Below are 12,052 nucleotides of genomic sequence, written 5' to 3'. Positions count from 1 at the left end.
GCCCTTGCCTAACTGATAACAGAGTTGCACAAAGCACAAGGTGCTGAGACCTCTTAATACGGACAGGTATCATGCTTGATTGGAATTCCTCAGTCAGTGCCTCCCTAAGCTATTTTATTTGTGAACTACTTTTGCAAAGTCAAATTTGGATGTGTGCTCTTTTGATATGAAAGTGAATGCGTGGATATCGGCAAATAAGGGATAAGTTTCACTCTGCTGTAAAATACCTGGCGAGAAATAAGGGGATGGATATTCACCGTTTAGGTGGTAAAACCAATATTTACGCATCTTTTAACAGTAGATACAAACCACTTCGTAAAGAAAGAAATTCATGGGTCGCGATAGAGAATGGTACTAGACATTCGGAAAACGATTAAAAAAAAATGTTTTTTCCCAAAAGTGGATATAATCCGTTTTAAAAGTAAACTCCTATGTGTGCTACATAATTTATGAAATATTTTTACATTGATTTCTAACTATTATTTATATTTAGTGTACATTAGAACGCGTTTTCTAAGTCATTGATTATAAATTTCTGATCCTGAACCAACTATATTATGTAGTAGTGAATTAAAACATATTGACCCTTATTTTTCCCTTCTGCCTAGGATGAGAAATCCCTTCCACCATGAAATAATTTGAGGTTTCTTTAAATATTGAGCATTATAAATTTTTGAATATTTTTGGTTTGGGATTGAAATAATGTATATAGCCTACATCTGAGCTCTACAGGGGTCAAAATGGTTGGTGGTTTTATTTTGAAGGCCTTCAGAGTCAAAAACATAGTTTGGATAGGGGACATGGTTCAAGAATCAGATATCAGAAGGATAATAATTGTTTGGGTGGGTGTCGAAAAAAAGTAAGTAGTTTAAATATTTGTAATTTAAGAAATTTCAGGGTGCTAAATAAAAGCAATTTGGGCATGCTTAAAGTTTTCTATTCCAATGCTTACAGTATTAGGAACAAGATGGAAGAATTGAAAATCCTAATTATAATTGAGAAGTTGGATGTTATTGGAATAACCGATCTCAGAGATACTGATTTTGTTGAATTAGGCAGAGCTTGAAGGAAGTATTTTTGTCAGGATTGGAAAATAAGGATGTAGATCTGCAATGAACATAATTTAAGGAAAGACTAGCAAAAACAGATGGGGACTATATTCCCTTTAGGAGCAAAGGTGTTAATTCCAAAATTTGGCCCATGTGGTTCCCCATAGAGTTTACAGAAGCTCTAAATTATTAGCAAGCCATTTTCGTCGGTTTAAAGAAACTGGTTAAATGAAAACAGGCAAGGTGTAATTTTAAGTATTTTGTACAGATTCTGAAAAGGGAATTGGAGCAAAGGCTAGCAGATTGATTATATTGACAGGAATCCTAAGAGGTTTTTTTTGCTTACACCAATTCTGGGAAAGTTTGAAATAGTCAAATTGGGCCATTGGTCGATGAGCATGGAAAGTTAATTTAAAATGATAGGCATATTGCAAATGTTCTTTTTATCCAGTGTTTTTAACAATAACTGTATCTCAACAGTTGACACTAGCAATACACAAGATATTATAGGACTTGAGAATTTTGTGTTTTGAAGGGATGAGGTTTCATTTCACATAAAAACAATTAAACTAACTAAAGCTTCGGGGCCTGATAATATTCATCCAAATATTTTAGTTGAATCTTCAGAGGAGTTATTGGATGTTTTAAATATTTACAATGCTTCTTAAAACTTGGGGACAGTGCCAAGAGGACTGGAAGCTGGCTAACATAATGCTGATCTTCAAGAAAGGGTCTAAAGGTAATACTGGGAATTATAGACATCTAAGTCTGACTTCAGTGGTTTGTAAAATTTTTGACACTTTGATCAAAATCAAGATTATGAATTTCTTGGAGGCAAATAGTCTGTTGACTAGTTTGCAGTATGGTTTCAGGAAAGGTAATCGGGATAATCGTTATAGTATGAATAATAAGCAAAGCAAATCCTTAAATATGCAGACGTACCGTTCTTTACAACAAAATACCATATTTTTGAGCAATAATACATGAAATTGTTTCAGACATTAAAAAATTATCAAAATAATTTTTCACATAACTTCTTAACAACGAATTTATCTGCTGTCTTCTGGTTCAAACACATGTTGTTTCAATAAAGCAAGGTCAGCCTAACAGGAGCATAAATAAATATTTAATTTAGGAGGGTCTGAAGCCTAATAATATGAGAATTTTCTAATTTAAGCTTGAAAATATTACAATCCTTATTCTGTTGTGTGCAGGTAAAGGGCAGTAACTGCAAATTTTTCATTTTTCTTTTCTTTTCTTTTTGAGCAATCACGATTGCTTATTGTTCTCACTTGACTGTTTTGATGTCCTTTGATTTTATTTTCCCACCGCCACCCTCCGCACCATCACCGTCGACCAAGTCCTCACGATGCTGCTCCTCTAGCGAAAGCCGTCTCCAGGTTGCGTCAATATCCTACACACACAAATACACAAACACATATAACTACACACACATACACACACATTCATACCTGCACACAGACACAAATACATATGCCTACACACACATACACCCCCCCCCACACACACATTCATACACAACTACCCACACACTTATGCCAGCACACAGACACAAACACACATGCCTACACACATACACATACCCCCCTACACACAAACACACATACCCCCACACACAAACACACACGCCTACATACACACACTCGTGATTGTGAAAAACATAATTTGAATTCAAGATGTCAAAATTCAAATTAATTTTTCTTTCTTTCTTTCTTTTTTTTTTTTTTTTCTTTTTTGCATTTTTGTCATCTATTGTATGTGCAAACTCGCTTATTTGGTTTCCGCCAAAAAAAACGCAAAAAAACCCCGTCTAATTCCAACATTTTCCTGTTGTTAGTATTGAATCCACCACACATTTCTTCAACTATCTCGAAAGCTCATTTCTGCAGATACTGCCATTTACCTGCCCATGGCAGTATTCACAGCAAGTAGTTTTAAATTTACTTCGGGACAGTCCAGGACACCTTCGCCACTCCACTGATGTACGTTCTTGCAATCTAGCGCTTTATCATATTTCCAATTTAAAATTATGAATTTCTTAGAGACTAATAGTCTGTTGACTAGCTGTCAGAATGGTTTCAGGAAGGTAAATTGTGTGCTATTAATTTATTGCATTCCTATGGCAAGGTTACTATGACTTTAGGTGCAAAAATTGTGTAGATGTTGTTTATATCAATTTTCAAACAGCTTCCGACAAGGTACCACATGTTGCTCTTCTCAACAAACCACCTGATTTAGGAATAGGAGGGAAAATTTTACTTTTTGGTTACAAATTGGCTGACTGGAAAGAAACAGAGAGTAGTAGTTGTAAGGATAAATCATTCTAAATGGAGTGATGTTTTGAGCATTTTGTTCTGCAAATGTTTTTTTGAGCAATCACGATTGCTTATTGCTTTCATTTGACTGTTTTTGGCGTGCTATCATTTTATTTCGCACCAGTGTGCGGCGCCACCCTCTGCCAGCACCACCCGTCGGTGGGCCTCACGATGCTGCTCCTCTAGCGAAAACCATCTCCAAGTTGCGTCCATATCCTACACACACACGCCTGCATACACACACATACACAAACACCACCATACACACATATACCCCCACACACATACACAAATACATACACACACAACACATACACACATGCATATATACAGACACCTACACATACACACAAATACACACAACTACCCACACATTCATGCCTGCACACAGACGCAAACACATATACTCACACACACATACACATACCCTGCCCCCATGCACACAAACACTCATACACACAACTACCCACACACTCATGCCTACACACATACACACACACTCATGATTGCAAAAAACGTAATTTGAATTCAAAATGACAAAATTCAAATTATTTTTTTTTTCTTTTCTCTTCAGTTAAAGTTTCTTATCTTTTCTGTTGCAGTGCTTTTTGTTAGAATTAACTTTTTCAACGTTAATTTATAAGAAATCAAGAAATAATATTTTGGGTTATCTTCAAATAATGCCTTATCTTGCAGGGTGGATTTTAATGAGTTTTTGGCAAGTGAGAGGAAGAGAGTTGGAAAGAGTATGATGTCACACCATTTTGGTTAAAATAAAATATTTAATAACAATATCTTGATTATGTGATCTAGCATGACATGTACTAAGAGTGGGGGTTAAGGTGAAGTGTGTCACTTCGTGATGAAGAAGGGGGGGGGGATTAGATATGTTTCAAAAAGTGTGATATTTATTGTCATTCCCTTGAGAAAGAAAACTTTCATTTAGTAATTTGTTCTCTCCCACTTATTTGTTAAATTTTTCATTTTTGAATGTTTTTTTTTTTTTTTTCTAGTTACTGAAGTGCCTGCTTTGCCAACCTGTAATACAGGGAGGCGTTCTAAGCTTCCTGCTCCTAAACCTGATACAGGAGATTTTAGCCTATGTAATCTCTTGTTCAAAAACATTGGAAAAGATCTTTGTAAAGTTAGCATGCCTGTTACATTAAATGAGCCATTATGTGTGCTGCAGGTAATGAACTTGTGTACCATAAAGAATTTATTTTGTTATGGATCATTCCACATCAAATCGCCTAAAAAAATAGTCGGCTGTGCCGTCTTGTCTCCGATTTTTTTCCATTCTTTTTTTACGAATAGATATCTATGAGAAAAGCCCAAATTAATTTTTTTAGATTTTTTCAATGAAAATTACGCTTTGGAGAATTTTTTTCAAAAATTCTATTTTTGATCATTTTTTGGAGTCACTGTTTTGGCATGAATTCAGAAAATCTCTCTAATTTCTTTATTTTTCAACCAATTAAGCTGAATTTGGTATCAATTTCAAACTAATATTTTTCTCTTTCAGTGAACAACAGAAAGTATTCTATGAACAGTTAGGTGTTGCCTCTCTTTATCTTAAGTCAGTTTTTATGTTTTTTCAATTGGGAGATTAAATACCCTGCTACGATCTGCATTTTTTTTTATAGTGTATTTAAATCATTCTCTTGCTATGTAGAAAAAAGTAGAAGGGTGTTTTTTGTTGTTTTGAAATAAAAATATATAGTTTGTTGTGCAGAAAATACAATACAAGTTTTCTATTACTTTAAATCCCTTTTAAGCTTAAAAAAGGTCAAAAATATTTCAGAACAATTAATACTGGACTCTCAAAGGATTTGTATCAATAGGTAATTGCTAAAAAGCTGTTTACTTTCGAAAAGAATTGTGCAAAAATCTCCGTTTCAGACTTCGCAAAAATAAATAAATTTGAAAAAAAAAAAAAACTTTTCATTGAAAGTGTACTAAATATTAAAAATAATAATGTGAAGAATAGTATAAAAATATTTTTAATGGAATCATTTTGCCTTTTTTTTTTTTTTTTTTTTTTGACATAACTGAGGTACATAAATGTGGTTCTCCAGAGATATAACTTATTTAATCTCCCAATTGAAAAAACATAAAAACTGATTTTAGATAAAGAGTGGCAACACCCAACTTTTCATAGAGTACATTCTGTCATTCACACTGAAAGAGAAAAATATTAGCTTGAAATTGGTACAAAATTCAGCTTAATTGGTTAAAAAATAAAGAAATTAGAGAGATTTTCTGAATTCATGCCAAAATGGTGACTCCAAAAAATGATCAAAAATGGAATTTTTGAAAAAAAAAAAAACTCCAAAGTGTAATTTTCATTCAAAAAATCTTTAAAAAAAATATTTGGGCTTTTCTCATAGATATCTATTTGTAAAAAAATAATGTACAAAATCTGAGACATGACGGCACATGGCATTAGTTGATTTGACGTGAAATGACCCTTATAGATTTTGGCTTTTATTAATTTTAGTAATTGTATTAGATTTCTTAACATTTAAATGTTGTAAACAGTTCCATTTCATTATTGAATTTGTACAATGTGATGGGTGACATTATTTATTTTTTCAGTGGAGAAATATTGCTATCGAAGAGGATTAGAATATTATGAGAGAATGTTAGTTTACATCAGGGTTTCTCCACCGGAGCCAAATGGCCCCTCTCTAGGCCACGGAACAAATCAAGGGGGCCACAGGACATAATATGAAAATAGGGGAGCCATGAACCTTTAATTTTCACAAAAAATTGAGTATCTAACAAAATCCTAGAAAAAACTAAAACTTACTTTTGTTATTTTGGCTAACAGGTTTTTAAAATACACATTTTGCCATAACAGTCAAATAGGAAGTTTTAAAATCTCAGAAAATGCATCATCCATAAAAGGAATCTTGTGGTTTTTCCTTGATGGTGCATTTCAACAATTAAAGGATTGCCAAAGGCTGCTTAAATGACGATATATTTCCAATTATTTCATGTCAAATTTAATGTCATATTTTTTTTTTATTTTAAAATTATGCAGTGTACATAACTTTTGTCGCCAAGAACATAAAGGAAGGCCCCATAAAAAATCAATCAAGGAATGAAACAAATTAGTTCTAAAAAATAGTATGTAATAACAAGGAAAATGTTTTTCTGTATGTGTTACCCTGTAACAATTTTTTCAAAAAAAAGTTCAGTTCTTTCCAAATATTTTTCTAATTCTATCATAAGGACTTCTTCCCAAGCTCCCCCCCCCCCCCAGGATTTTTGCACAGTTTTGAATAGTTTACATTAACTTTGGAAGTTTACATGAAGTTCTGTCCGGTTATTCTTTGGATGCCGTATGAACGCACATCTAATCGCTTTATCAGAAAGAACTTTGAATGAAAAATGTGCAAAACTTTCTTTAGGTTACCTTTCAACAGATGTAGTGTTTTATATTATCACCTAGATAAGAGTTTAAAATAAGTCAAGCTGAGAATTTTGAATTTTCAATTGGACCTGTTTTTATTTTTTAACTACCAATCCGCAATTTGATGTATCACATTTGATCTTCTCTGATATTTACAAATGCGAATTTTTCTACTCATGCCAAATTAAACAAGCTCTCATTATTTTTTTTTTAATTTACGAACACACATACGTACATAAACCTGTAGTATATTTGACACTGAAAAAGATCTAAATAGGAAAATCAACATTCACAGGTGATTTACCAAAACGTTTTGGTCATCCATGTCTTTGCTATGTGAATGTTGATATTCACCAGAGTGTATCATCATTTACCAAGTTTTGGTCTGCACACATTTATAATGCATACACACAATAAGAGGGGGCCATGGAAGATTTTTAATGCTCATAATACAAATACAAATGTGACGACCAGCAACAGGCTCTGGGCCCAGCTAGACTGGTCTTAGTCAATTTACAACCCCCAGTGAAGATCAATGGCCCTCTTAAAACTATCTACTCCCTTGCTCATTACCACCTCTTCCGGTAAGCTGTTCCAAGGTTCCACTACCCTGCTAAAATAATAATTTTTCCTAACATCCATGTTAGCCTGAGATTTAAATAACTTAAAACAATGACCCCTTGTCCTGTTGGCCTCAAGTTGAAAAATGTTGAGAAACCTTGGTTTACATGCATGAATTTTTGTTTTTATTATGCAAAAATGTTGAATAAAAAACACAAAATTATGCAAATCAAATCAAACCGGCATTCAGCATTCCCCCCCCCCCCCACACACACACACCCTTGAAGAGTTTTAGAAAAAGAAAAAAAAATTCTGTATTGTAACTTAAATTGATGATTTGCTAAACTACAGAATTTAATTAATATTTTTTTTCTTCCAAAAAATAATGTGATTTAGTTTTTTAAGTTTTCTGCAAAGTTACATTAACAATTTTTCAATTATTTATTTCATCAGTTTAAATTTTCATGTTAAAGGGGCTGCCAAAACTGCAGAAAATTACTTTTCCACAGTGCAGTTATATAAATTATCTTTTATATTTGGCTGACAGTTTCGTGTCCTGACATTTTCCGTTCAATTTCATGTTGATAAAATTGTTTCTTTTTTTCTTTTTTTTTTTGCCACTGCATGAGCTTGTAGTTAGGCATTGTTTACCTTAAATCCATTGCATTCAGTGCATTTTTTCATGGTTGTAAATTAATAAGCTTTTTCTGTTACTTTAATTAGCTAGTAATGAAAATTTCCTTCTCCTGACTAGAAAGTTTGCATAATCTTCATCATTTTTGTATGTTTTATATTGAATATTCATTTGGGCGAGAGCAAAATAAAAATTAAGGTCAATTTTTTGGTGAAATTTTTTCCCCAAATACAATACTCCCTTTACTTCGTAACAGGAAGTAAAAAACAGTGCAAGAAAGTAGCAAATGTATTGTGAATTATTACAGGATCCCATCGGAATGCTCTCGACTCCCTCTTGATGCTTTAAAAGTATCCTAGGACTATTAATGAATGAACAAATTTTTGTTCAAAGCAATGTTTAATGTGAGATTTTTTTTAAATAAATTTTTTGGTATGCAAAAATTGTTATATCCTACATAAAATTATAAATTTGTTTTCCAACTTATACAAACTCTTGAACTTATAGAGTTATAGTGTACATTAATTATGTCAAGTATATATATCACCATCTCAGAGCAACAGTAAGGCCTCTAATCCCAGGAATAACAGTAAGATATCCTTGCTGTTGCTTTGAGTTAATAATATTATCTCAGATACGTTATTCTATCTCCTTTTTGCTCATATTAAGAAAATGTGGTATTTTATTCTATCGTTTTCTTTTCGAATTCAATGAGCCGAATTTTCGATAACTCGAATTTTTTTCGCATTCCCCACAACTTTGACTTATCGAAGTTTCTCTGTATAATAAATTCACATGTATTAAAAATTGAAGATTGAACACTAACACAAAGTTAATGTTTGCAAAATTGAAATTTGTGTGCGTTGTTTAGGAAAAACTCTTTCTTTAGACATGGTATTCAACTAACTACCATTTTAGAGGAGTTACAGCCAAACATCTGCAATACATTATTTCATTGAGGTCATCTCTCATGAGTGTTACTATAGCTAAAATTCAGCATTAGTATTAATAAACTTTTTCTTTGATCTTTAAAAATTGGTTTCAATATCGAAATTTTTTAGCTATTCATGCTAATTGCAATAAAAACATTTCATGTATTAATTAATGTTTTTATCGTAAACTTTACTCTTTATTTTGGAAACAAAGTTACACTCATGAGAAAAAGTTTTACTAATGCTTAAAATTTCTTAATTGAATCAATATTTATACCATTTTGACTTTTGAGTATTTAAGATAGTTCAATCAAAATTTGTTACATTATTTATTTTTAGAAAAGAAATTATAGAATATTTTATAAAGGTAACACTTATGATAAGAACGGTGACTTGCCAAGAAGTTTTTTGGAATTTCTAAAATCTAAGCAAATTAACTTACAAATAACCACCTTGTTAGAAAGTTAGAAGTTGTAAGGAATTTATCCCTAGGAAAGTTTTAATGTTGATACCAACAAAAATTTTCAAATTGTGTCGAACCTATTGTGTCAATGCATTTGAAAATCACCCATTTATACATGTGTGTGTGTATAGATATCAATACTTAAATAATAGGCTCAATTTTCTCTTTATTTTGTAGCGACTTTGTGAAGAATTAGAATATAGTGAGCTTCTTGATAAAGCTGCAGAAACTGTTGATCAGTATGAAAGAATGGTATGCTTTGCTCTTGTTACTTTTAGTGCACTCAAATTTCTAAATAATCATATATTATTGTTTTTGATTTATTTTCCTTCTGCTTTTCAGGTGTATATAGCTGCCTTTGCAGTATCTGCATACAGCTCATCATATCATAGAGCTGGTCATAAACCTTTTAACCCCGTTTTGGGAGAAACATTTGAATGCATTAGAGAAGATAAAGGATTTCAATTCATAGCAGAACAAGTATTACTTTATATTTGCTTTTCTATCTCTCTCATTTGAGTTTTCAAAAACATTGTTTTGAGTTAGTGTCTTCACCCTTGAATGATCTATTCACTAATGATTAATATGTATTTATAAAAGTGATTAAAATTGACTGTTTTCTTTTCAAATTTACTTTCTTGTGAAATGTTATGGTTCACATTTTATGTTGCATAAATAATACATTTTTTCATGAGAAATAAAATAAAATTGCAATACTTTTAGTAACAACTAATAACCTGTTAAATGTAAGATATATATTTCTATATGTTACACATAGGTGGTTATGAAAATAATGGAGCAGCATTAAATAATAAAAATACCTTTATTAATAAACTAGAACTTTGTAGGGCATGTGTAATGGAGAAAATGTCGTGGAATAGAAATGCACAGGTCATTTGTGCAGTGTTTTAAAGATTAATTTCAAATTCTTCATAGACATAATGGAAAAATGTTAAAGAGAGAAAATGGTGGTAAAGAATGGTTCTGGGTTTTGCATTTTAAAGTATGCCGAAATGAGTCAATAATTTTGAATTCTTGTGAGCAGTTGGGGGGGGGGGGCTGGGGAGGACTCAAAATATTTTTAGTCTTGACCACCTCGCCATACTTGCACTCATGCTTGTTGGTCATTGTAAGTGTTACATGGGGGAAAACTTGACGTTATCAAAGAAATCAACTGCCTTTATAAAGTTAACAATGCTATTTGGGCAAAAAGATTGCAGTTGTGTATTGAGAATTTCTAGATTTGTACAAGTAAGTAATTAAATTATAAAGTAATTAAATTATAAATTATATTAAATTATAATGGTTCTAAAACTGTAAACAGGGACTTACAGATAATGTGCATAATCTTTAAATTATTTTTTGTCGTGGTTTTCTAATGAGCGATACGAATTTCAGCTTACTATATTTTTTTTATTGGGGCAGCAATTTCAAGAAAGGGAGCGTTTTCTGATACCTCAAACATGCTTCTTGGGGGCTGCTGTGCCCTTCTTCTGAAGGTAAACAATTAAATAATAATATAGAAATGTTCAAAATGTCAAATATCTCTGAAAACATTCAATGCTCTGGGAAACAAGTGAGTCACTGCAGACTGGATTTTGGAAAAGTAGCTTGCAAATTTTCAAAATGTGGAAACATAGCTCCTGTTTGTTATTTAGCTTGTTGACTAGTATGTCAACATGCAACTGAATATTCTACTAATAAAGAGATAAAGATGAATATAAAAAAAAAAAATATTATGAACTTTATATTTTGATTTTATTGACAAATGTTCAGTCTAATAGTATAGTTGATCTAAACTTATTTTTTATGCTTAGTGTAGTTTTAATTTTGCTTTTAAACTTTTTAATTCTCTCTGAATGCAGCAAGTAAGATTTAAAAATGAGCGAGGTGTACAGTTTTAAGTAAAACTTTTTTTTTTCTTTTTAAATAAACTAAAGTTTAAAAAAAATATTGCTTCCATTTTAAAAAAGATGTCATAGAATTAGTTCCACAAAATTGAAACTATACATTTCTACCTTTGGTGACACCTGAGCAAGATACACCACTGCAAAAGAGCTTAAGGGTTGTTTTTTTTTTAAACTTTAATGTTTAAAAAAATTATTATTCATTGCTTATATCAGTCAATTTGAAATTTAAAAAAAAATCCCTAATTTTGAAAAAAAATATGTAGAAAAAATGAGTTTTTCGTAAAAAATAAAAAATTTAGGTCTTGTGTGATGTGCTTAAATATTTTTTATTTGAATGAAAAAAAAATGATACACAAAGGTGTGTAGGTGCAACTTTTTAGCAACTTAAGATTTTAAATTTCTGAAAAAAGGTTTCTTGAATACACCCTAATCAAGTTGCATATGTTATGTTTTTAAATTCCATTCTTAAAGATAAGTTACTAATTTTTTTTTCAGCAGAAATGCTAAAAACAATGATGGGAAATAATTTAAGCTCTAGTGTTTGGTCTAAAATAGTTTTTGTAAAAAAAAAATGAGTTTTTTTACTTACAAAAAAATGATTTCTGTTTAAAATCAAATGTTTCAATTCTTATTAGCTTCCTCCAATTCTGCAAAACCTCGCTTATTTTAAGATTTAACTTCTATTCTTTAATCTCATCAATTGTTCCTATAAGTTTTATTATTATTTTTTATTTTTAGGAACATAAATGTAA

General features: G+C 31.4%; 1 protein-coding gene across 1 annotated transcript in view; it reads left to right on the top strand.

Annotated features, from left to right (window-relative positions):
• LOC129231407 (oxysterol-binding protein-related protein 3-like) overlaps positions 1-12,052 on the top strand; it is a 54,188-nt gene that overhangs the window by 32,044 nt on the left and 10,092 nt on the right. The window contains 3 exon segments of the mRNA XM_054865714.1: positions 4,399-4,574; positions 9,568-9,642; positions 9,733-9,870. Coding sequence (XP_054721689.1) covers positions 4,399-4,574; positions 9,568-9,642; positions 9,733-9,870 — 389 coding nt within the window.

This window comes from Uloborus diversus, chromosome 10 (assembly GCF_026930045.1).
Source record: "Uloborus diversus isolate 005 chromosome 10, Udiv.v.3.1, whole genome shotgun sequence".
NCBI classification, from domain to species: Eukaryota; Metazoa; Arthropoda; class Arachnida; order Araneae; family Uloboridae; genus Uloborus; species Uloborus diversus.
Note: the sequence above shows the minus strand (reverse complement) of the source record. Positions and strands in the feature narration are given on the sequence as shown.